Here is a 26,518-nt window from a genome sequence, read left to right on the forward strand (position 1 = left end):
ACCCCCCCCCCCCCCCCCCGCAAAGCAGCATGCAGGATGGCCTGCCTGTTCCCCACCTCTCTCATCTCACCGGACACCCTCTTCCGCAATGTGGTTTGCTCAAGAACACAGGTGGGAAGCTTCTGTCGGCTCTGCTCGCGCCCTCCCTGCTCCGGTGTCCTCCAGGTGTATCGGACAGCTCCCAGCATCCCCGGCCACTGTGGGAGTTGTAGCTCAGAACATCTCGTTTCTGCTCTGTTGTAAGCCCAGCAAAGCTGGCCTTGGCAGTTTTTCCTTCTGGTCAAAGGGCTGCAACTTTTGCTGCAGCCGAGCTTGATCCTGGGATGTGAGGAGATGGGAGGTGGTGTGAAGGGAGGGGGCATGTGGTCCTGGCCGGCTGGCCCACCAACCCCGCATGCAAGGGGGAATAGCTAAGGCACAGTCAAGATGAGTGGAGTTGGCAGAGGGAGCCCGGACACAAAAGAAACCTGGACGCAAGTGGAACCAGGAGGTGAGGGAAGCCAGGGGGTGAACAGAGCCAGGAAGCAAATGCGGCCTGGGTATGAATAAAGATAGCTGCCACTTCGGATCTCTCCCCGCCCCCCCCCACACAGCCTGCCTCTACAAAGATGGGGGGACATACAGAGAAAGGAGACTTGCCCCAGGTCTGACCAGTTAGTGTTCGTGAGAACGCCAGCATGAGCTGCGACTCCCCACTTCTCCACCCTGCCTGAGGCGGAGCCCCTTCACTGCTTCCCCAGGACAAAGCACGTCGTAGAATCGCTTCACATCCCTGCAGGAACCCGAGGGACTGCAGAAACACGTTGCAGCGCTGCTGGGGAAGGGGAGAAATGCCTCGGAACCCCTCAGACCGACTCGGGCCTCGGCCCAGTCCTGTCGGCACCGAATCGCAGCGGCGGCACTCCGGGGATTTGAGCGCGGAGACCCGGGGATGGGACCTGGGCCTGCGCTCCAGGACTTCGAATCTAGAAACTCCGGCACTTCCCCGTTTGCCACCGTCCGCGTTTCCCGTCTTCACCCTCGCTGCAGCCGCGGGCTTCGCACGAGGTTCGAGTTCCAGGGTTCCCGAACAAAGCCGTCCCCGTCACTTGGGGGCCGCCCTTCCTTGCGGGGACGCAGGCGCCGACCACCAGGGCTGGGCGGGCGGCTCCTCTTTGGGGGGGGAACGCTCTGGCGGTCCAACACGGCGAGGGCGAGCGGCTGAGTGGATTTGGAGCGCCCGGCCGGGAGGCCGCAGCAAACCGGTCCGGCGTGGCAGGAGTCGGCAGTTCCTTCAGGGCTGAGAAGTCCCCGCAGGCAAACGGGTCGGGGTCGGGCCCCGCAGAAGGGTGGGGGCCCTCGGGGGCCGGCGGCTTGAGCTGGCGTGGCCCCAGGCGGGGGGACTGCACGGGCGAGGGGTGCGCCCGGGAGGACACGAAGCTCCAGGGGTCGATGCGGGAGCGCACGGGCGACGGCCGTGGGCGGGAGATGAGGCTGCAGGGCCGAGGCGACCGGGGGCTGCGCGGGGAGGAGGGGGACGGCAGCGCCCCATCTGCGGGGAGAGACAGAGCAGAAGCAAACGTGAGCGGCAGCCTCGATGCCGAAACCCCGACGGAGAAGCATCCCCGCCGGCCAAGCTCAACCGGACTCTGGATGCCGAAGTCGAAGGAGTCAATTTCGGCAGCGCCGCCAGATTTTAACGCCGGCTGAATGGACGGAGCTGCGCAAAACGAGGCCTGGGAGCTGCCCTCTCCACCCGGCGCCAATCTTTGGCAAAGCGAATGGGTCTTGTCTTCCCATTGAGGATCAGGCCACCACAAAAGAGCTCAGACTACAAGAAATGTTCTCCTTTTGTGGGGAAATTCATCCTTCTCCTCAAAGATTTGGGGATCGCAGAGTAAACCGGGAGGAGAGAATCCATGAAACCGCCGTGTCCCTCCGTCCGTCCGTCCATGCCCACTCTGGCCTGCCCCCCCCCGTGGCCCCCGAAGGACAAAGCCGCAACTCACCCCACTTCTGGGCCTTGTGGCCACGTCCTTCCACGAGTCTTGGGATCTTGGGGGACATCTGGACCCACAAAGGAGGCAGGGTGTCCCGATCGGCCCCAGCGGCCAGATCCACCAGCAGGTCTGTGGGGGGGTCCTCCTTGCAGAGCTCCACCTGCAGGGCCGGGGGGGCCTCCGGCGGAGGGGAACTCGGTGGGGGCGCCTGTGAGGCGGACGGCAGCTCCCGGCCCAGGCCGAGGGAGGCGAGCAGAGCCGTGCCCCGGAGCAGGGCCCGCTGGATGAGCCGGGGGGCGCTGGGGCGTTCTGGGGCCGGGTCCGCCGTTTCAGGGGCGTCGACGGGGACACTGCCTGCATGGGCGAGAAAGTTGTGAGCAAGGGGGAAGTGGAGTCGGACCCTGACAACGCTTCGGAGAAGTGGGCTAAGGAACCACACGTTTCCCTCGGGCACCAACCTCGTCCACCAACCTCCAAAGTTTTTGACAACTGAGGACACGAAGATCTGGATATGAAAACATTCCCCAGTGCTGCTTTCTATAGACCGAAAATCTTTCTTGGAGCCCAGGAAAGCAGCAGGGGATGAAATTGGAAAAAGCTGGGAATCGGCCTCTTCCAGGCTATGGGAAATAGGATTCGGAAGGAATAAAACAGACAAGGATGTTTGTAAGAGGGAGACGGGCCTCTGCAGGACCATGTGGACTTGGGGTTGTGCGCACTCGCATAGGGCGGCCGGTATTTTGTGTGTGCAAATTTCAGCCCCCCCCCAAAAAAAATATGTGCAGAAGGTGGGCTGCCTGCTTTGGAGAGGCACAGCTCTCTTCTGGAACTGGAAAATTATTCCGCAGTCCGCTGCCGCTAAGCAGATGAGAAAAGGTGCAGAACAGTCCAGCTTCAGTGGAGCTAAGCACCCTCCCTGCCCAGCCACCGAAACAGCTGGATGACGAACGTACTCACCGTTTGGGCTGGGCTGAGGCTGGGGGGAGGTGGGCGGCCCCTCTGGCTCCATGTACCACGTTGTCTCTTCCAGCCGCGAGCGTCTCCTGGGGGGCAGGCAGGAAAGGGGTCAGAACCTGGACAGAAGTGCCTGCCCCGCTTCCAGGAAGGGAGGGCAAGGCATGGTCTTGTGCCAGTCGGGTTCTGTCCATCTGGCCCCGTAGTCAGGCCAAGATGGCAGGTGGCCGAAGGGACCCAGCAAGATTCAGGACTTCAAGGGAGGGAAATGCGATGGGGAAATGGAGCCGTTCCACCAGCCCTGCGGAAATGTTTATTTTTCCTCTTCCCTCCGTAGTCTTTTTCCTTGTGTGTCATGTCTTTTTAGAGTGAAAACCTACAGGTAGGGACTGGTGTGTTGCTTTAACCTACAAAAAAGCCATCTCTGCTTTTCTCTGATGGAGAAATAAGCTAAGCATTCGTTTTGCACCCCAAACGAAACACCAACCAGTTCTTACTGGAGGGCTGCGGAGACCCACAGCTTCATTCCGAGAGGGCGCACTTTACAATGATTGAGACAAGCAAGAAATGGGGCTGACAGCAGACAGGGAAAGGCTGCCCCCTACCGGCCATTCTGCATACTGCTCTCCCACGGTTTGGGGGACCCAGGGCTCTTCGTTCGGCCATTCCAGGCCTCGTCTCCTCGCCGCGGTGACTGGCGACCCCGAATCTGGTTGTTCTCGCTTGGCTCTACTGTGGGAGCGTGAAAAAGGGGGGCATGATTACAAGGGGAAAATCGCACACACGCATGCACGCGCACACACACACACAAACGTCTTGCACACTCCTTCGAAGGAATCCTAGAATAGTAGAATTGGAAGGGGCCATGAAGGCCATCAGGTCCAGCCAGCTGCCCTTGCAGGACACCAAGTCACACCGTCCCACTCAGATGGCTGCCCGGTTTCGCCTTGAATGTCCCCCGTGTGGGGGAGCCCCCCACCTCTCCGGGCAGCTGGTCCCACCGTCGTATTGCTCTGACAGAGAGGAAGCTTTTCCTGATGTCCAGCCTGAATCTGGGCTGTCATAACTTGACTTGATTATTCCGTGTCCGGCACTCCGGCATCAGCAAGACAAGATCTTGACCTCCCTCTTTGGGGCAGCCTTTGAGGGGCTTATAGAGGGATACCGTGTCCCCCCTCAGTCTTCTCCCAAGGCTGACCAAGCCCAGTTCTCTCAGCCTCTCCTCCCAGGGCAGTGTTTCCAAACCCCGGATCATTTTTGTCACCCTCTGCTGGACCCTTTCTCATTTTCCTGCATCTTTCTTGAATCTTGGTGCCCAGAACTGGACACAGTATTCCAGGAGAGGTCTGACTAGTGAGGAGCATAGGGGAAATAATACTTCTCGCAATTTGGAAGTCATACTTCTGTTAATGCATCCCAAAATAGCATGTGCCCTTTTGGCGGCTGCATCACAGTTCACCTCCCAAAGAAAGCTGGAATTCAGACCCTTCTGTGTGAGATTATAACAGAAAAATATCTTACAACTTCCAGAATTCCCTTATTCACAGGGCACCTTTAAAGACTCACACATTCAGGATGACATGCTTTATGGACTGTGGCCCATTGCCCTGGATTAATCCAAAGCCATCCACAAAAAATTCTTCCACAATGCACGTGTTTGTCATTAAGTTGCCATAAGTTCATTTGTTGCTTTTGTAGTATTTATTTACAGTCTCTTGGTTAAATTTTCCTTGTTTACCTGATTGTTGGATCGTTACATTTTTATACCATCCCATCCCTGACACTCTCTGGGCAGTTCACAACAATTTAAAGCATAAAATACAGTTTAAAATACAGTATAAAGTTTTAAATAGTTAAGACCATTGTGTAAAATACAGGGAGAATTATAAAACCGAGCCATGGCACCAAAATTTAAAACACCGAAGAGAATTTAAAATAGACTGAAATTAAAATTCTTGGGAAAATAAGGCCTCTACCTGGCGCTGGAAAGCTGCCAGGTATGTTTTCAAGGGAAGTTCATTTTAAGCTGAGGTGCCACCACGGGAAAGACCCTGCTGTTCTGTGATTGCCTTACTCTCAATATTTGATAGAAAACAATGGAGTTAGAATATTAAAGAATATCGAATGTAATAACAGCTGCAAGATAGCAAAGAATTGGAAAGTAAAACATGATTGTCAATTGGGCAATTGCTATACAGAGGTTTGGAATACAGCTTTCAATGGTAAATGAAGTTATGACATTGAATTGGAAAGGGATATATAAAAGAGAATAATCTGGATGATATTTGGGGTTTGTTTATTATGTATTAAAAAGGGGGAAAGGATCTGAACCTTGACAGGAGTCATTGCAATTTTGGAAGGGGCATGAAGCTTTTTGAAAGAATTTTTGAAAGTGCTTTCAACGTGCGTCCAATGGTTCTCTCTCAAAAGGACCACTCGGCCCAGAATTGGGCTGACAGCCAGCGCCTGACCCGAAGTCCCCCCATGAGCCTCGTGGCCGAGTGGGACTTGAACCCAGGTTCAGCCAACAGCACGGTAACTGACCTTTGAGCAACGACCCACATCTCAACAACTCAACCCACACTTGAGAACAGTTCTTCTGTTGTCCGAACCAACTTTTCGCGCTCGGCTCAACTCGCACCCTGCCGGCGAACAAACGTCAACTCACGTTGGATAGCGCGGAGTCGGGTGAAGGTGGGGGAGCCGCCTCCGCCCACCTCGTAAAAGTCCTTCCTCTTGTCCAGCCCGGGAGATGCCTGCACTGTGATACGGTGCTTAAAATCTGGAAGAGAAGGAGAGGGAACCGACTCGCATTCAGTGGGAATGCTCCGGGAGCAAGATGCCCGCTCTCGTCCGCACCGGATTGGGCACCTTTGTTTTTATCTGCGTATCTGCTTATATTTCTGTAGCACTCCCCATCCAAACATATTTTGGATCAGAGGACCACAGCATGAGCTGAAAAAATAAAATACGAGCAGTGTGTGAGAAGCTTCGAAAATCAAAATCACATGAAGACTGGCTGGTCAGAAGGGAAGGCTAGGCTTCCTGGAATAAGACCGCCTTTGGCACAGCACTGGGGGGGGGGGGATTCTGGGAATGGGGCTACCACCCAGTCCCCTGGTTGACTCCAGTCCAGGTGGAACCAGCAAGTCCTCCGGTGGCCAGTGGGCAGGTGGATGGGGAAGAACGCGCTCTTCCAGGCTCACGGGGTCGGGGAGAAAACCCAGCTGTGGAACGGTGTTTCCGGCTCTGGGGGGCTTTGGAAGGACACCGATGGCAGCTCCCCTGCCCCCAGAAGAGGTGACTGGATTGTCCCCCAGTGCTGGGGATTCAGGCCTTGGGGAGCGAAGAACGGAGCTCAACTCCAGGCCGTGCAGTGCTGCCGGAGCCCCTGGCTTCCCCTCTGCGGTTCCAATCCAACAAGGGCAGCCGCCATGTTGAACTCCCCCCAGCGAGGGCCATCGCCCCGGCCGCCTGGATTTCCCACAATCCCCGCGGGCACGGGGCGGGCCCTACCGAGGGGCATGCTGATGTGCTCGCTGTCCCTGCCCTTGAGCTTGTTCCGCTTGAAGGTCCCCTTGCGTTTCTTCACGAGGGGCCGCTCCCGGTTCATCTGCTGGATGAGAAGGCTCAGCTCCCGCTCGAAGACCTCCAGCTCCCACTGGGCCAGCTCGTGCTCCCGCTGGCGAAGGAACTCCTCCTGGGACTTCTGCTTCAGGGCCGCCTGCTTGAGCTCTTCCTCGCGGCTCAGCAGCTCCTGCGGAGGACACGGGAAGGGCGCATGAGGGTGCGGGGACTCGGGAGCTGCTCAGAGGAGACGCATTCACCCATTTATTTATTTAAAGCTTTCATAGACCGTCCTATTACTAACGTCTCGGGATGGATTACAACAGGCACAGATAAAAATGGCACGGCATCCAGCAATTCACAATGAAATCGCCGTTCTAACCAATCAAACATTAAAATAATGGGGGAACGAAAAGGGTTTTGCCTGGCGCCGAAAAGAAAAAAGCAGTGGGAGCAGGTGGACTTCTTTGGGGGGCGTATTCCACAATCGGGGCGCCACCGCAGAGAAGGCCCTCCTCCGGGTATTCCCCCTCCTAATCTCTTTCAAGGAGGGCTCCCAAAATAAATCGGAGACGACTGAACAGCACGTGACCACCGCCACCGCCGCCCGACTTGCGCCGAAGCTTGTCGGCACTCCATGGCTGGCGCTTTTCTCCAGGAAGCTGCGGGTTTTGCTAACATTCCCTGACATCGGCACAATTCTGCCAGCGATGGAAGATGGCACGCAAGTTCAAGAGAGGGCAAGCATGTCCGGATACCGCCAAGAGCATTAAGGGCCGGATCCTGCCCAGAAATGCAAGGGGCCCGGACGGCTGCTCACCTTCTCCTTGGCACGGAGCTCGTCAAACATGTCCTGAATCTCGACTTTCCAGTCGTCCTGCATGGAGTGGAAGGACTCCTGTGGCATGTCGTGGAGAACCTGGGCCTCCAGCACTGTCAGCTGGGACAGGATGGATGCAAAGCTGGGGCGCCGGTGGGGGTCTTGTTCCCAGCACTCTGGCGAAGGTCATTGGGAGAAACCAGGAAGGGAAGGAACAGAATGTACACAGGTATCAGGCCTGCAGGAGAAGCGTTTGGTTGCCTGGCTGACTGCCAGTCGGCACAGGGGATTGCGACAGGAATCAAGTTTAAAGCTAAAATTAAACGTTTAAAATTACGGGGGGACAAGTTTAGGGTCCGAGATTGCCACCCGACTCCTGGGCTACGTGCAGTGGCCTTGAGAGAGATCAGGGTAAAAATGGCAGCTCGGTTCCCCCAGGAATTTTGTTCATGTGGTTCCTCAAATGTGCTTGAAGTTATAATTTCAACATTAACCAAAAGGCTGAAATGTTTTAAAGTACGGTTTGAAAAACGAGAACAAAGATAGCTCTAAATTGCAAGCCATGTTTTTGCTCAGGCAGCATTAACGGTGTACCAGCTGTCGGCCTGGTACTGTTAAAAGCATTATTTTGTCTATATATTCTTTCTATTTTTAATTAAATATAAGTTAATTAATAAGTTAATTAAATATAATATATAATTTCCATTAAATGACCTGTCTTAAACATATCGTTAATATTTCAAACATATGTTTCATTTTAACATTTTCAATTAAAGCATACAAATGTTTAAATCAAACATATTTATATGCTTTAATTAAATATGTTTAAATTAAACATATTTAAATAAAACTTACAAATGTTTCATTCTAACATACTTAAGACATAAGTATGTTTAAGTTTAACACATTTAACTAAAATGTATAGATATATAACAGATTATAAAATATAACTATGTTTAATTTGAACATTTAATTTTAAAAACCTTAATGGAAAGGGGTCCAAGAAATATATAGAAAAAGTGCAAATAAGTAACATCCAATCCTTATACTATAAGATCATTTAACATTCTAATACAGCCTACCCCAAGCTGGTGTCTTCAGATATCTCTGCTGTACTGAGTGGGGATGATAGGAATTGTAGTCCAACTCCTCTGGAGGGAACCAACTTCTACTATCTTTCCCAGCATGTCAAAAAGTGCCTGTTCTGGGCCAGCAGCTGCCCTCCGGCCCCCGAGGGCTCCCTGCTTCCCAGAAATGGCCAGTAGGTCGAGAAAAGTTCCCGGCTGAGGCTTTGTTCTTGGGGAAGCCAAGTCACCCCACAAAACTCTTCTCTCGCTTACCTGCCATGAGGCGTGCGAAGGGTTCTGGGCAGGTTGATGGGATCGGAAGGGTCAGCTTGTTCACAGCGACGCCGTAGGCCACCGCGAGGCCGTCAATCCCTCGGTACGGGACTTCGCCAGTGAGAAGTTCCCAGAGCAGGACCCCGTAGCTGGAGAGGAGGAGACATGGGTGAGAATCCGGGCGGAGGCACCTGAGGCCTCACCGATTCGGAGCTTGCTGTGTTTGTTTTGCTCCGAAACACGGAGACTGGGGAGTCGAGGGAAGCTCCTGCTGTGCAGAACCCTAATCTTTGGGGGATCGTAAAAGTCCCCCTTTGAAGAAGCAAAGAAAAAGGACAGACTGGCAAGCAACCCATCTCTTTTTTCTAACCTGCTAAGAGGAGACGGAGGACACGGGGCTCGTGACTGTCCCTCTTGCTCGCTAAGGTTTTGCAAAATCTTGAGAGAGAGCCGGGAAAGCGGGTTGGTTAGAGTACCAGGACTGCAGCTTACGAGACCCAGGTTCCAGTCCCTGCCCAGTCATAAAGCTCACTCGGATGCCTTGGGACCAGTAACTCAGTGTTAGCCTATTCTGCAGGGTTGTTGTGAGGATAAAGTAGAGCCGTGTAAGCCACAGCTTGGCTTCCTCAGAGGAATGGGTGGATGTAAATAGAACAGGTACATAAAGGTACAATCCTATGCAGGTTTAGGCAGAAAAAGTCCACAACTCGTTTTCTGCTCTCTTTACACCTCTGTTTTTGCCCTCTCTCTGCCTAACAATGGTAAAGGGGTCCAAGGCAGGACCATTTCAGAACTGGCGTGGTTGTTTTGGCAAGGGATCTCCCGGGGCACGAAGCCCTGGTCTTCCCTTCCACATCCGGTGCAGCCCCAAAAGCACAGGTCACGTTCCCTCGCACCTCCAGACGTCGCTGCCCCGGGAAAAAGTGGAGTTTTTGATGACCTCGGGGGCCATCCAGGCGTAGGTGCCGGCTGTGCTCATTTTGGTTGTCTTGTGCCACTCGCGGGCCAGCCCGAAATCGGTGATCTTCAGCGTCTTCCCACTCACGTCCCCGTCCACGTATTCGGCAAGCAGGACTGCGGGGAAAAGAGCAGGAGAATGCAGGATTTGGGCAGAGCCGGGAGCTGCCTCGGCCCGGGCAAAAGCAAGCACTGGTGGTTGGAAGAAAGAAGGAGGGAAGGAAGGAAGGAAGGAAGGAAGGAAGGAAGGAAGGAAGGAAGGAAGGAAGGGCGGGCAGAAGGGAAGGGAAGCTGGCCTTCCAGATTGCCTAGCCTGGGTAGCCTTCTCCGTTGGTAAGGACAAGCACTGGGCTGAGGAGAAAGCACTCTTTGCATGCAAAAGCCGGGAAACAACCAAATGATTAGAGTTTAGGGGAAAGGGGCATCAAAGCGTTAGGGGAGGATGGGACTGGGGGTCCCACAATCTGCCCTCTGGTAGCAACAACGCCTGTTCTTTTTGCTCTAGGCAAATGCCGCCCCCTTTTTCTCCAGCTCTGCAGGATGTACTCTCAGCTATGGGGACGCGATGGCCGCCGGCTGGATCTTTGGGGTGTTGGAGGGACGGTGGCCCAGTGGTTCTGCTCTGCCTCGCTGCCAGACGCCCGTGCTCTTGCAAAGAGATCTGTTCAGCCCCAGAGTCTTGCAGCGCCCCGACTTATCTTCCGCGCTGTTAAACATCTACACGCCGGGAAAAGGCCTCGGAGGGCCGGGGTGTCTTGTCGGTGGTGAGCTGATAACACGCAGCCCTGTCCTTAGAGCCAGGCAGGCCGGGGTGTGCTGGAGCGGTGCCCGGGCATGGCGAGGGGGTGGGTGAAGGCTATCAAACTGTAGCGCCATCCAAGGGTCGGAAAATGGCTCTGGAAGTGGGGCGAGTGCTTACATACGCTCGGACAGAATCGTACCTGCCTTAGATCTAACCTCGTGTGAAGGCCAGCGTGGGATCCGGGTCGCTCCCACTTGCTCTTGGCCCAGCCTACCTTACAGGGTTGTTGTGTAGGGTTGCAGCCAGGACAGCCCTGAGAGGAGCCTATGACTTCCTTGCAGCAAAAAGTGGGGTGTAAATATAAATAAATAAATCGAGAGTAGTGTCGCGCTTGCTATGCAGCTTTGAAAACAGTTCCGGGATCTCGGCTGTGCCAAAATCTGGGCCTGTTATGGCCGCCTCGCTCCAGCCACTTTGCTGGTTACCAGTCTTTCTGGGAACAGTTCAAAGGGCTGGTTATGCCCTTGAAAACCCTCTGTGAAAACCCAAAGACTTCTTTCTGTCCTTCAAGCCTGTCAGGAATTTGCAATCCTTTCCCTCTGTCCAAGCACCGTCAAAGGCTCACCTAGGAGGAAAACGAAAGCGGGCCATCTAACGCCAGTTTTAACCTAGGAAGCCCTTGGGACCCGAATCCCTGAAGGACCACCTCACCCCATATGAACATCCGTGCAGCCAACTTCAGACCCTTCTCTGTGTGCTGCCGCCTGAGAGACTTTTTGGTTTCTGGAGTTCTCTTCCCACATTAGCACAGTTTTTGAGCAGGGGAAGGACCAGATGACCTCAAGGGTCCTCCGGACTCCGGCTTTCCGTGTGGATGGTGCTGTTGGCACGGCCATTTCAGGGAAACAAGAAATGTGGGATTCAGGCCCGTTGCTTTGCCATGGACAGCCGTTGAGGTCCAGGGTGAGCGTTGAAGCTGGAAAGACGCAGCTCAAGGGTGCTAAGGAAACCCGCAAGAGGCTTAAATGACTTCCCATTTCTCCAGACTGGATTCCTCAGCAGAGTATCTTTCCCCAGGTAAGGTGGACTGTGGGCCGATCTTTCATTTCGGAGGGGGCTTTTTGCAAATACGTAAATGAGCCCTTGTCCACATCAGCAGCATTTTATTTTTACTTATTTACAGCTTTTCTAGGCCGTCCCATTACTGGCGTCTCAACATTTAAGCTAATCCACACCTGACTGGGGCCAATTGGTGCCTTTGCAAGGACCCATTCACAGGAAGGCAAATTAGCACAATTAAGGCAAAATCCTCCTGAGCAAGGGCTGGATGTTAAAAATGTGAACATGCATAGATGCAATGCAAAATTTTATACTGACCCAGAAACTTGCATACTTTATAGCTTGACATTAACCTTATTGTTTTTCTTTATTTTATGTTTATATCGCTATAGCAATGCATTCTTTTGCAATAGCACGACTCTGGCGTCCTTTATTCTCTCCGTGGAATATTGCCAAGGACCACAGCCGCAGCCAGACTTGTGCCCAAGCTCTGGACGCCTCATCCGAATTCCACATGGGAGCTTGGCCACCCCGGACTAAAAAAAGCATTTCCTCGCATTTTGGAGCTGGGGACAACATGGAAAATCCGTAACAAAACACGTCAAACCGAGAGGGATTTTTTGTTTGCCTGTTTGGTAATTGGACGAAATTATATGAAGGGAAATCCTGGACGGTTTGAACAAGATGCACGAACAAACACACCCTTCTGCCTGAGAGAGAAAGGCAAGGTTTTTCGGCTCGCGTGCCGCCGTCCCGTGTAGGAAATTGTCCCGAAAACCCAGGTATGGGGTAAGGACAGCGCTGTGTCCAGAAGCCCGGAGGGAGGGTTGTGTACGCATGAGGGATAAGACACACCCGCACCTGGAAGTCCGCCCTGCGTGCCATAAACTCTGCCCAGCTCTGGCCCTCTGGAGAGCTTCCATCGCATCCTGTTTAGAGGCAGGGAAGGCACAGAATTGCCCGCAGTCCCACTAATACGCACAGAACAGCAACGAGAAAGGCACTTGGTGCAACGAGGAAGGTGAAACGGGGGAACTGGCAGGCCTCAAATTATTAAATGACACAGAAACTCCTTTGCCTTACTGCAAACCGCTGGCCCTGTATGAGAGACCTTGAGCCCCAAAGCCTGCCTGTGTGCCTTCACCTAACCAAACCACGGGTAGTTCGAGGTTCTCCCGATTTTGCACCGTTTTTCCCGCACCCTCCTGCCCTTCAAAGAGTAAAAATGCATCTCCTGAAGTGAAGTGACTGATGGAGGAAGCTTGGTGCTAGCCGATCTTGGTAGCTTTGGGCCCAGAAGCCCCAAGAGCTTCTCTGACGTTAAATTGGGCTCGTGGGTTGGAAGGGTTTTGGCACCCTGGCCAGTCACGCTGGGAGGCAGTCAGTGGATGGGTCCCTGTCCCTGAAGGGCTTGTGTCCAGCTCCTTGAAGAGCAGAGATGAAGAATCTAGTTTGGAGCACTTGGAGGCACGATCCTGCGCCCAGGTGCGAAGCTCCCAGCATGCCGGGAGTTACATGCCTTTCTGTCTAAACCTGCACTAGGAATCTCCCAGATTTCAAGCCTGCCTCCCTGTTAATTTAGCACATCTCCTTGCTTCCCAGTCATTTCTTAACTCAATTCCTGTTAACTTCAAGTAGCTAGTCCTCATGTTCAAGGCTCTCTACCCATGCTTTAACCTGAGCTCCAAGATTCAGCCTTAACGTCCTCCGGGACAAGTCTCTGGGGGCCAACACCAGACCCTGGGAACAGTCTTGAAAAAGCACCGTGATCCCCAAGTTAGTGCCGAGCAAACTCTCGCCGCCTGACCAAGATGCCCTCCATGGATCTCAGCTGCGCTCAGTGGGCCTGCCTGCCCCTGGCACTCATCCGCTCCTCTCAGCTCCCCACAGAGCCCCTGAAAACGGCCGGCGGGCTCAGCAGACGGCTTGGCTCACTCGCCATAGCGCAATCAAAGCCCTTCCAGAAGCCAGCTTTAGATAAGTGCAGCCTTGCCTTTCTAACTCAGCGCCAGCTCCCTTCTGCCAGTGATGTTTACCGACCATGGCATGTCATTAAAACGGCAGCCTATTTAAAGAGGTGGCAACAGTGACGGTGCTGCTTTGTCCTCTCCCGCTCACGGGGCGCCTGGTTTTGGGGCCCCCTGTTTCAGAGCCGTGCCCCTCAGCCCAGCCTGATGGGTGCTCTTGCTCACTGGTTTCTGGTTCCACGATGTTTCGAAATTAGGAGACTGCCCTGGCTTGGCATTAGGAGAATCGAAGGCCCCCAAAAGCCACCCGTTTCTGCTATCAGAATAATAAACTTCGTGCCAAGCACAGAATTCTTGATTGCTCCATTGCCTTTCCACAGATCAGCTGAATGGAGCTTGTGGGCCACGGCCTGAGAATCTGTGCTCTACATGAACTTCGGATCCGGGTGCCACTGCGAGGGGGCCAACACGCCGAAGGCCCTGCTCCAGAGGGACTTCAAACAGAGCACGTGGCGGTGGAACCACCAGGTACATCTCATCTGACGGCTCCGCCTGAGCACTGGTAAGGGAGAAGCGACTTGCTCGGATCTCCTTCCCCAGGTTGGTTAAGGCCTTGGGAACCTGTAAGAGAACCTTCATGCTGCCCCTCCGGCAGAGGTCTTACGCAAGGAAAAGGGGCAGCTCCCAGCCACAGCCAAGCCACAGCTTCCCACACTGGGTCAGACTTCTAGTCCCGCCGTGGGGGCCAGAGGGAAGTCACGCTCCCCCAGACCACGCGATCACCCCACTGAGTCTCCCAATTCTTCCAGAATGGCAACAGACCCATGAACCAGAAGGTAGTCATAAATTGATAGTATTATGTATTTCCTATTTTCCCTCATTGGCATCCTGATTAAGGCAGAAAGGCATGCTTTGAAAAGGACAAAACAGGTAAGGGAGTACCAACGAGTCTTTAAGAACAGAATAAAAGCTTCCCAGAATAAAGACAGCTTCAAATCCCACAAGTCCTGATGCGCATCGGTGTATTGTGAGCCGCCCAGAGGCTTTGTTGCGACGGGGGCGGCATAGAAACGTTTTAAATAAATAAATAATAATAAATAAATAATGGTGCCTGCCTGACCCCCAGAGGCAGAGAGTCCCATAGAAATGGGCCCCCCACAGAAAAGACTCTTCTCCTGGTGGACTCTGGCCGGGCCATGCAGAACAACCCGTCTGCGCACTGCTGGGATTCGAGAACAGAGCGTCTGCTTCAGCAGGTTGGATTCAGACTAAGTCTGGTCATGCTTAGAGGGGAATGCAAAGCGATCGTGTCTTTAGAAAAATCACATTTAACCGATTTGGCCTGGGGAACAGGAGGACCAAAACTGTGGTGCCTGGGAAAGCTGGAAAGAAACGTTGATTTATGCTGGGACAACAGCATCGTATTTCATGGGACAGTATAGAATAATAGAGTTGGAAGGGGCCGTGAAAGCCGTCGAGTCCAACCCCTTCATTCATTCGTTCAGCATGTCTCAGTCCCACTGGCTGTCCAGTCACATCCTGAATGCCCCTAGTGCAGGAGAGCCCACCGCCTCCCTCGGACGTGGGTTGTATCCTTGTACTGCTCTAACAGTTAGGAAGTTTCTCCTGATGGCCAGCCGGGGTCTGGCTTCCTGTAACTTGAGCCCATTATTCCGTGTTCTGCGCTCTGATTAGGTCCCAGTTCCTTTCCCTTGTTTTCATTTTAAGCCCTTGGCGTCCGAGGCAGTCATGCATTTCTCGCCAGGCCGCGTGGTGGCAGCTCGGTTTTCAGTGGCAACAAGATCAGAGGGGAAGAAAAGATCCAAAGCCGGCGAAGAAGCACCCACCTTGAGACTATGTTAGTAGGTGGCATATAAATGGAAGTATAAATAAATAAGAAATACGAAGCAGGCTGCAATGGGGAGAAAGAGGGGCAAATCTGGGGTGATCTTGCCTGAGGGACCCTATAGGGATGTGAGTTTTGCCACCTTCGCCACCAACCTCCCTCATACACAGAAATCTAAATTCTCTGGAGGGGGAACCGACAAGGTTGCAAATCTACCCAAAAGCAGAAACAGACCTTCTGGGAAAAAAACAGGAAGCAAATCCCACAAGTCCTGATGTAGGTCGGCATATTTGTACAATTTCGCTAATCAGCACCAGCAGACATGCGCAACCGCCACAACAAAATTCTGTGTGTCCCCAAAGCCCCTCCGATTCAGTCAGTTTTGAGTGGTAACAAAATGAAGGGTGCTTGAGATCTGTGAGAAAGGTTGCTCGGAATGAACAATATCCATACAGCCCTAGGGTTGTGTTTATCACTTCATGAACGATGGTTGCTTCTCTGTCGTTTGGTTTATCCATCTTATCATGGTTGGAACTGAAGCGGATTTGCAAAACAACCCCCCCCCCACCGCCGGGAAAGAAAAAGGAGGGGGGAAGGCCCGGCCCCTACAAACAGAAGTACTAACGTAGGAAGAGATGATTCAGGGTTGGAAATGAAGGCTCTCTGCACATACTCAGGGACATTGCTGACCTAATGCTCGGCCGTCATACGGCGAGCTGGTCCTGGGGCCCCCCGAGATGTCCCTGCACGCGGACCCCGGGGGGAACTGCCCCTCTGTTCCGGCCGCCTCCTTGAGAAGCGCTCGCCCCAGCACAGCCCTGGCCGAGGCTCCGTCCCCACCCGCCACTCCGGCTGTGCCTCGGCCCCGTGACCCGTAGGCGACTCAAACATTTCCCCGGGACGTTGCGTCACTGAGCGTCTCATTGTGTGCGGGACTTGTGGAGAATCGGGCCATTGTTCCCTCGGGTGGCCGGGACGGTGGCCCACGCGGGAAGCGGGCTCCCCCTGCAGCCGAACCCCATCTGTCCTCCCCCGACAGCTGCTGCGCCGGGCTGGGCTCGCCCCTCCCCGCCGGCCTGGCAAGGCAGAACCGAGCCGAGCGGCAGCGAGCAGGAAGGGCCTCTGGAGGAAGCGAGCCCCCCCACTGGCTCATTGTTTCAGAAAGTCTGACAAACAGTTCCTTCTCCCCCCATCGCGAAAAAAGCCCCACAGAGGGAAAAGCCTCTTAGAATAACACCGCACCCTCCGTCCAACACCCGGCACCTCCAAGAGGACACTGCGCAGCCAGCCCTTCCCCCCCGCGACGTGCCAACTCCCTTCCTGGGCACGGCCGCGGAGTTTCTCATCCCCATGGCCATTTTAGGGTGCTCCAGCGCAGGAAGTTTGGCTATCGGCTCCTAGAAACCCGTCCGCGTGGCCAACGGTCAGGGGCGCTGGAGGCTGAAGGCGAGAAGTCGTTCCATGCTACTCTAGAGCACGTGCAGGGCGCCAGCCCTCCCCTACTTCCAAGCAAATCGGGCCTGCAGCCATAGAGGGATGCTGCCAGTCTGTGCTGGGAATTCTGGGTTCGATGGAACGAGGGTCTGCGTCCCTTTTTAAGGCACCTTTCCTGCGCCTGTGCGACACCTGTGCAGCCACCCATACGGGGCTCGCCTCCCGGGAGTGACATCAGGGGACGATATCCAGGTGGCCGGAATCGCAGCTGGGACCGGCTCCCCTGCACCTCCCAGAACCCATCTGCAACCCTGGGGTGCTGCAAAGCCACAACGAAATTTGAAATGCAGCCCCCGCGCCGTCCCAGTGTAGCCGTTCGCATTTTCTTGGCATTCGTGCTTCGGCGTTTCCCACTGTGCCGAGCTTTGGCGGTCCCCAAATCGCCGGGTACCGCCTGGGTGGCTTTTTAGTGCACAAGGGTGACAGCTAAGTCACAGTAGGAAAGGCGCTCGGGCTTCTGCTGGGGACGGTTCGCGCCCCCCAAGGATCTACTGAAAAGCGGAACAGCACCGCGATGTTGACCGCCGTTTCCAGTATCCTTCGGCCTGCCCGTGGCTGACAAGCAGCAGGGAAGTTTGCTGAAGGGCAGACGGGTGGCGGAGACAAGAGCCGGTGCCGGAACTGCTGCTGCCGCCGGTGGCCTACAGTGAGGCAGGCCCTGCGGGACCCAAATCTCACGGCCGGAGGACGGATGGGAGGGAAAAGAGGACAGACGAGAGAGAAGCGAGAGGAAGGGAGGGCGGCCAGCCTCCGTGGTAAGTGATGACTTCCTGTACTGGGCAGAAAACTGAGGGAAGAGGCATCCAGACCTCTGGCAGCACTGAATCCGCCTCCTCCCGCCCAGCATGCAGCTGTGCCCGACCGCAACACCCATGATGCCCCCGCTCCTGTCCCCAGAAGGCCTGGCACAACGCCCTTCCACATTTTGCCATACACAGATAATACCGAGCTGCTTCACGCGTGATAAAAGTGCGACAGAAATGCAAGGAAGCGCCTGGCGGGCTCACAAGTTGAGAGTTTGCGCGGAAGCCACGGGTACAATGATGTGTTAATTGCAAATGCGGAAATTGGAAGCGGAGGAGCGACGGCTCCATCCGGCCTTGGTCAGTCCCGCTGGGTTTCTGGGTTTGACACACAGTCCGGGGATCCTGTGCAACCCACACGGCAAGCGGCATAATGATGCAGGCAATCAACCTCGGAGCTGGCTAGCAGGTTTTCTTTAAAGGCCAGTAATTTTCAGGGGCTCATTTCCAGCACTGAATTAAGCCCAGGGACCGGACCAGATGCTCTGAACAGGGCTGCGGGGGAAATCTGGTGCGCGGGGCTGCCCTCGGAGCCCGTCCCCAGCGAGGGCAAAAGCGCAAGCCATTGGTTTGCCTGTCCAAAGACCCTCTGAAGCTGTTTCGGCCTTGAGAAGAGAAGACTGAGGGGGGACATGAGATCCCTCTATAAGCCCCTCAAAGGCTGCCACAAAGAGGGAGGTCAGGATCTCTTCTTGCTAGTGCCGGACACGGAACAATCAAGTCAAGTTACGACAGCCCAGATTCAGGGTGGACATCAGGAAAAGCTTCCTCGCTGTCAGAGCAATACGACAGTGGGACCAGCTGCCCGGAGAGGTGGGGGGCTCTCCCACACCAGAGGCATTCAAGGGGAAACTGGGCAGCCATCTGAGTGAGATGGTGTGAACTGGTGTCCTGCAACAGCAGGGGGTGGACTAGATGGCCTTCATGGCCCCTTCCAACTCTACTATTCTAGGATCCTGTGATCTCCAGGACTAGGCCTTTGGTGAAGTGACTGGACCTGAGCTGCCCTTTCACGATCAAGCTTTGCATTACAACCGGGACCAGGACGGAGTTGCTGGGGAGACGGGGCCGCCGTGAGGAATGCAGCTAAGCTCCGAGAGAAGAGATTCTGAGGGGGTGGCAGAGAAGGGTCCCTGCTGATAACACACAACCACTGCTTCATCCCTGCGAGCCCCGTTCCCACGACACCACTGCTCTCTACAAACACCAGAGAAGGAAAGCAGGTGCTTGGACACAGACGGTCCCACATGGCACTGGTCTTGCCGCATCTGGGGGCTGCCTTCCACCCCGGGCCCCCTACACGAGGCACGCCTCTGCTGCCACTGCAAATATTGGTGGCGCAGGGGAGTTTGCGCAGGACACATCAGATTGGAAACCCCTGCTTTAAAAGCATTTGCAACATGAATTTATTTGATTTATATCCTGCTCTTTTCTTACGAGCACAAAGCGGCTTACAGCATTCTCATCTTGCTGCCCTCAGTCTTATCCTCGCAACAACAGCCCTGCAAGGTAGGCTGGGCTGAGAGTTTGCGACTGGCCCCGAGTCACCCAGGTGTGCTCCATCGCTGGGCGGGGACTCAAACCCAGATCGCCTGCGTCCCAGTCCTGTGCGCTAACCACTACTCCACATGGCTGCAAATGTGCATTTTCTCCCTCAAGAAGCCAAGATTTCCTGAAAGATAAAGTGGGCTGGACAGACTTGTGAAGTCCCGTGCTTGTAAAAACACTGGAATCTACGATTCTGAGCTCAGGAATTTGTTTGATTCCCGGAGGTGAAAATTCACCACACACAAATCCTTCCCAGCAGTATAATTTATGGTGTACACCACGTGTGGGTGTGTTTTTGTGGCAACCGCAACCCCAGAATTTAGGGGTCTGGAACTCCTGCTGATGTATGGAAGCTCCCCCAGAAATCTACCGGGGGTCCCAATCTATGTTATGCCCCCCCCAGAATGCAGCACCAGTAGCCAGATTTCAGCGGCCGCGACACACAAAATTACTTTCCCTTGGTGCATACATAAACCTAAGTTCATGTCAGCCCGGTAAGATGCAAAGTCTTGGAACAGGAGAGGCTCTGCCAAGGAAGCACACGCTTGTTCTCTCACGTTCGCTCTCGAACCCACACGCGAACGGACACACGGCCCCAGGGCCCTGGTGCATGATTGCGCTGGCCTGCCCTGCCACTGTGTGTACGTCCCACAAAGTTCCCATGGTGACGATTGCTCAACTGTGTGGCTCAGCTTGTGATTTCCCAATCCAGCGACCTTCCTGAAATACCTCGGAGTTCCGGTATGTGATACCAGGAAAAGGAGAGGCAGCAAACTGCCAAAGTTCCCTCCGGCGCACCCAGGGCCATGCCTGGCTGCCCCGGAAGCCCACGAGGAGTCTTTTCAGTGGTGGCACCGTGTGAGCACAAAGCTCCTGGCCGACGGCTTTGCCGGCCCCTCCATCACAGCCCTTTCAGCAAGCTGCAGCAATTCTTCAGTACATTGTTTTGCTGCTCACTTTAATATGTTCTTCTGTGCTGGATTTTTATTCTTTGCTCCCAGTTTTACTCTGCACAGTTTTCCAGTTTGGATGGTATGGGCTTTTGTGTCGTGCACATTGTCCAGGTTACTGGGCAGTTCAGAAGTACAACAAACCGACAAACAGGTGCACAAATACTGAACAGAGAGAGCAACAGCAAAGGTTTCGGGAAACCATTGTGCACGAAACTTTACGCTAGTACCGGAGATGGCAAACGGCCTGATTTATTAATTAACACATTTGTCCCATGGTCCTTTGCACCACAAAGGCCTTTCTGTGTCATGCAACTTACCCTAACTAGCATGTACAGAGACTACGACTGTAAGACAATATTTATATTGTCATTGTGGCTGTTATTACATCTATGTTGTTACTACATTGCCAGGAACCGTCAAATCAACTTCCACCAAGCCCGCCTTCCAACTCGTACCGTTATAGTGCATTTATACCCCCTCCGTCCGTCTTGCAAAGAAACCGAGGATGCTAATGTGGTGGTCTTCCGCTCCATTTCAGCCTCAACGCAACAACCCTGTGGGGTAGGTGAGGCTGAGAGTGAGATGTGGAACCTGGACCTCCGACGTCGACTCTAACCACGCCGCCACCCCGGCCTTCGCTTTTCTTCCTCTCGCAACCTTCATGACCTTCTGCCTCTCCGTTTTCTCTTCACAACAACCCTGTGAGTGGGTTAGGCCGAGAGGCTGTGACTCATGGCGAGCGGGGACTGGAACTCGGGTCCCTGTCGAGCGACGAGACCACCCTGGCTCTCAGATGGAAGTTCGATCGCTTCCCAGAGCTCCTGCTCTTCTGAATGTTTGTCGTTCTGCATTTCTACGGTAGAAGGGCGCTGCCAAAACGGGGATCGGGGCTCTGTACATATCTGGACATCTCTCTGTCTTGCTGAGTGGGAGAATGGGCATTTCTGCTTTGTGTGCACCGCCCTGAGATCGTCAGATGCAGGCATTTTATCCAGAAGTAAATAACCAAATCCTTCCTTCCTGTTTGGGAATGTTTATCTGCGACTCCCAGTTGCATTCGTCCCAAAAGTTGGCACATTAAGACCAAAAGAACTGGACCAGACTAGGGTGCATCGAGTCCGGCTGGGCCTTCCGATGGTGGCCGAACGGCTGCGCATGGAAAACACACGAGCAAGGCAAGGCACGAACGGCGGCCTTCTGCCCACGTTCACCAGCCATGAGGACTAGCGGCTATGGCTAGCCGCCTCCTCCAGGAATTTGTCCAACTCCCTTTCAAAGCCATCACAACCCCCGTGGAAGTGAATTCGAGCGCTTAACCAGGGGCTGTGTGAAGATTTTTTGTGTTGTAAGCGGCCCTGAGGCTTCGGCAAGGGGCAGCATAGAAATGTTATAATAATAATAATAATAATAATAATAATAATAATAATAATTTTCCTTGACTGTTCCCTGAATTTCACACCCATCAGCCTTTTGGGATGATCCCATCTCGGGTCTAGAATTATGGGAGAAAAACGTCACCCTCTCTTTTAGTTCTGCACTTCTCCTTCATCTCCTGCCGAATCGGAGGAGCTTTTGGTTCAAGAGCTAACGGCCCTGGTTCACACGCAGCAGCAAGAAAGCAAGCCACTTCTGGTTCCTGTGTGTGTGACATGTGGATCCAGATCATCGGTTATTTAGGGTCAAGACAACCCAGCATCTGTGTTCACACGTCGTGTTCAGACCCCCACATCAGCGATCTGTTTTCACAAATCGTTGTGAATCAGTCGGCCTCAAATTGCTTCTGGGGTGTGGAAACTGGGCCTTTCTTTTCTGAGTGCTACACCAAGAAGTAGCTGCCGAGTTCACCCTTCCTACTCCAGATCTCGCAAAACCTGTTTGATCAGTGAGACAAAATTTGTGTGTGCACATACCATGGGAAGAGAAATATTTTTGCAAGCCACCTCCATCCGGCTTCAAAAACATCTCAGCTGCCTTCGAACATACTGGTTCTCTTTCTGCCTGAGTCCCAGATGTTCACCCTGGGGTGGCTAAAGCCACTTAGCACAAAAGAAAAAGCACTCTGCGCGCGCTCAGAAATATCTCTTGTGATTATTCCGTCGCTTCCACCCTTGCTGAGCATGGGCAGGGAACAAGCCTTTGGGGGCTAAACCCTCAAATAAGTGGAGGGAAATTCTAAGTAAGAACTTATCCATCTCATTTCTGGATCCCAGTTTAGGTCTGATCCAGTGATGTATTGACTAGTTAAACCAGGAACAAGGGAATTCTTTCCATGCAAGGGCCAAATTCGATTTCATAAAAGCTTTCAGAGACAGCAAGGGAAGGAGAGAAGGGTTCGGAAGCACCCCCGAATAAGTTTTGCTTTCACGGCAAACTCAAAGCTCCCTGTTCGATGATGAAGCACGCCTGGTGACTTTGAACCAGTTTTCTGTCACGTCTCTTAACCTATCCTACCTCACAGGGTTGGCGTGACGTACATACGTGTGTGCGTGCGTGTGTGTGTGTGTGTTTCCGCTAAAGCCCTTTCGAAAGCGCTTGTGGCCACAGTCGCTACCCAAAGTCTTTCTTTTGTTCCTAAATCTCCTCCCAATCAGCTCACTGGGATGACCCCACTGGGCTCTGGCATTGTGAGAAAGAGGGACCTCAGGACCTCTGCGCATGTGCAGAAGGCCTTTCTGTTACCGCAGGAGGGACTCTGCCCATTGACCTCTCTGGGACAGGGGGCTCTGACTGCAAAGAGTTTGCAACAGCAGGTACAGGCGTCCCAGGTTTGCTCCAAAATACCCCCTGGCCAGTATTTTGGCCCGGTCCCCTCCCAGCATCAAGAACTGGAACAGCCTGGCAAGAGGAAGAACTCGGATCCCCAAGCTCTTGTTTGCATGGAAAGAAAAACAGCTCTCTCGCCCGCGCAAGAGGAAATCGCACGTAGACTCGGTTTCAGAGCGAGCCAGCGAGCGTCACTTCCTCCCGGCTCCGGGTCACCGAGGTCACGCAGGGCTCGCAAGCGGGTGGCAAACTCCGAAAGCGGGTGGCAAACTCCGGGAGCGGAGGAGGCAGAGGGTGCTTAACTCTTCACGCTGGCACGTGTGCCCGGCCCCACCTTAGAAGCTGCCCTCTCCCGCGAACGAGACAGAAACTGCATTTACCCAGGGCAAAGAAACTGCACTTTGCATATGCACAGAGACACCCTCTCTTTGTGGAGTCCAGTGCCCCAGCTTCTCCGGTCTTAAAGGAAGGCTCTGCTTCCGCTCCTTGGAATCTCTGGACAAAATTTCGGTCCCGGGACTCCTCGGGGCGTTTGAGAATGCGCCCGAATGATCGTGCCTCTGCTAGAATGTATACATTCATATATTTATCTCCCAGAGGCAGATCCCCTTGGAGAGGTTTGCTGTCATTAAAGAAATAAACAGAACAAAACAGCGCCTTCGGCTAAGGGGCAGGATAACAGTGTATTTAATCAATAAAAATAAATAAACTGTACCACAAAGAAAATATCCAAATATTAAATGTATCTATGAAACAGTTCGCGATCGGAGAGACAGATTAGAGATTAAATGCCCTGTCCTAAGATGAAGATCTTGATTTGGCTAAATCTATATGGTGAAAGCAGCAGGTGGATTTCCTGGGGGAAACACTCCAAAGATTTGGCCACCACCAAAAAGACTCTGCCTTTTGTAGCCTCCCATTGTGGGGAGTTTAGGAACAGCCTCGCGAGCTGCTGCTAGCAGTTTTGGCCTGGGTCCCTTGGTGGAAGAAGAGACGGCCTTCTGGGGGCCACCATCTCTTAGGAATACTAGCCAGCCACTGGATAGAAGAAAGCCCCTCTTGCAGGATTCCCTGTCCCAAACCTGAAATAAATTTGGAAGGCAGTGCAAAGCAAGCGTTTCTGGGGAGTCCTGGTTGCTTTGAGTCACCTTTTAAAGGTATTTCCGTTTTGCGTCAAGCTGACAAATGAATCCTTAACATGGTCGGTTGAGACATTTTTCAGCCGAAGGCCACGTTTCCCAATGGCCCACCAGAGGGGATTTTGGGGCAACCCGTGATGGTGGCTGGGGGTGATGGGAGTTGCAGTACAATGTGTCTGCAGGGCTCAAGGTCAGAGAATGCAGTGTACACTATCAATATTTCCTTCATTGTCCCACAAAAAGTCGGGATCTTGAGATTCCTGCCCCCCAGACAAGCCCTTTTCAGCCTCCTGTTCAGCAGGAGCTTGGCTTGCGGGGCCTTTTCTGCTGTGGCTCCCAGGTGAGGAACTATTCTCCTCACGAGAACTCCTCACTGCTTGCCATGCAGTGAGACTTTAACGCTATTTTATTGTGGCCTGAATTTTTAAAACTAGTATTTCCTCGGGGTTTGTGTTGAGACTTTTCCGCTGTGTTCATGATCGCTGGCTTAGCATCTGCTTCAATTTTTCTCTTGCTTTGTGCTCATTTTAAGGCAGGGGTGCAGAACCGCTTTCCACCCGTGGGCCCCACCGCATTTCCCAGAAGCTCTTGGGGGCTGCATCCCAGTGGTAGGTGGAGCCAAAAGCAAAAGGGGCGGGGCCCAAGAGGCAAGGGCAAGAAAGGGAGTGCTCACGACCAGCTTTCCAACCCTTCAGATGGGAAAATAATTGCACAAAAGCCGGACACCCCCGAATGGTGGGTAGTTGGGGGGTTCCAGGGTTCGGCACAGCATAAAGTTGTTTCTGGAGCCAAGCCTTTCGCATGGATGGCTTTAAAACTGGGCTATTTTGAACCTTTGCAGCATGTATATTAGAGTGTTTAGAGAATTTAACTATTGGATAGTATAGGAATTTATGAAATGAAGTGGAAGGCAAAGGGGATATGGCCATGGTGGATTCCTGGAGGCCGGTGTGGGGTTATGGGGTGGCCTGTTCGAGCTGGAACCCTGACATTTTGAACCCCAAATCTTTGGGAGACATTCTGCAATGTCCACTGGCTGAAAGAAAGATGCAGAGCCTGGCTGGTCTCCGGTGCACCTGATTTCCTTGGATCAGTTGACTTTTTGGATTCCCCCTTGAATCTTTCTGCCAGAAATTTTGCCAGAAATCAAACTAATTTCTCTCCCCTGTTGCGCTCCCTTTTTTACAAATAAGGGCGTCCTTAGGAGTCAGGTCCCTTTAGCATAAAAAAAGTTCAAATGTGTATCTGCTGATTTAGAACACAGGAAATCAGCACGTTCAAATTTGAACTTTTTTCCCTGGACCTGTGGCCTTGAGTCTTCCAGCCGGCTCTGCCTGGAGGGGCGAACCGGCCACCTTTGGTTTCTGCGTCCAGCGCCTGACACCTGTGCGTGCCACAAACCAGCCTCCATCAGGTCCAGACAGTGGCGCAGAAAATGCCGCTCTCCATCCATGAGCAGTTACTAACATGATCTCTCCCAAAACTGTCTTAACGCAGCCATGGTACTCACTGTTGTTGGATTTCAGGTCGCGGTGAATCACCGGCACGATCGCGCCACAGTGCAGGTACTGCATCCCCTGAGCAATCTGCACGGCCCAGTTGATCAGGATGTGAGGCAGGATCCGGCGCCCGGCCAGCATCCGGCTCAGCGGCCCCCCGGCTGCGTACTCCATCACCAGGCAGAGGTTGGGCTCCCGGAGGCAGACGGCCTTGAGGGCGATGATGTTGGGGTGCCGCAGCATGGCGAAGAGCCGGGCCTCCTGCCGCACCCGCTCGGCCGTGGTGCTGATGTCTTCATCGGGGTCTTGCCGCGCGGCCTTGACCGCCACCAGCTGCCCCCGCCAGCTGCCCCGGTACACCTTGCCGAAGCCCCCCACCCCGATCACTTCCTCCAGCGTCAGGTCGCGGAAGTCGGCCTCGGGCGGGTCCCCAGGCCCCGGGAAGGCCGCCGTCTTGGGCGAGACGTAGTTGGAGGGGAAGATGCCCACCTGGTCGTTCACCTTGCCGGCCCACCAGCCCTCGTCCCCAGAGATGGCCGCGTCCGAGGACAGCACCTCCACCAGGTCGCCCTTGTGCAGTGTCAGCTCGTCGCTGCTGGCCGCCTCGTAGTCGAAGAGCGCCGTCCAGACGGGGTTGGCATAGGCGGGGGGGCGGCCACCCCGTGAGCCGGGCCCCCAGGGCCCCAGCGGGGCCTTCCGGAACATGCTTTTCAGCGGCTCCATGCTGTCCTCCGGGCCTCATGGGTCTTGGACCCGCCACGTCCAGCTCGCCAACACGGCCTTCCGGGAGACTTGGACTTCCTTCCGACGGGACGGGGACCATCCACGGGCCCAGAGGGGGATGGGGGCGCCTATCTGCCCAGGCCCCCTCCCATGGCGGAAGCGGACCCTCCCTTCGCGGTCAGCCCCCTCTCCAGGGCGTCGGGGGCTCCATCACCCTCGCCTCCCCGTCCGGCCTCGGCCGGGCAAAACCAGGCTGGGCGCTCCTTATCTCCCCGTATGCGGGCGGCGGGGCCGGGCTGCCCCTCCACCCGCGCGGCCCCGTGGGCGGGAGGGGAGCGCGGCTCGTGCGCCGGGATCGTGTCCTG

The 26,518-nt window shown here is 54.1% G+C and overlaps 1 protein-coding gene across 1 annotated transcript; it reads right to left on the reverse strand.

The window, feature by feature from the left end:
- MAP3K11 (mitogen-activated protein kinase kinase kinase 11) lies at positions 1–26,447 on the reverse strand. The gene is made up of 10 exons (XM_044448646.1): positions 25,442–26,447; positions 9,557–9,734; positions 8,661–8,809; positions 7,321–7,496; positions 6,450–6,690; positions 5,602–5,715; positions 3,539–3,665; positions 2,937–3,022; positions 1,989–2,333; positions 1–1,531 (listed from the first exon to the last, which is right to left on the reverse strand). Exons 1-10 carry the CDS (start codon positions 26,151–26,153, stop codon positions 966–968), a joined length of 2,694 nt encoding a protein of 897 aa, XP_044304581.1. The 5' UTR covers positions 26,154–26,447; the 3' UTR covers positions 1–965.
- Positions 26,448–26,518: the final 71 nt, after the last annotated feature.

Source organism: Varanus komodoensis, unplaced genomic scaffold (assembly GCF_004798865.1).
Source record: "Varanus komodoensis strain SLA01 unplaced genomic scaffold, ASM479886v1 scaffold55, whole genome shotgun sequence".
Taxonomy (NCBI): Eukaryota; Metazoa; Chordata; class Lepidosauria; order Squamata; family Varanidae; genus Varanus; species Varanus komodoensis.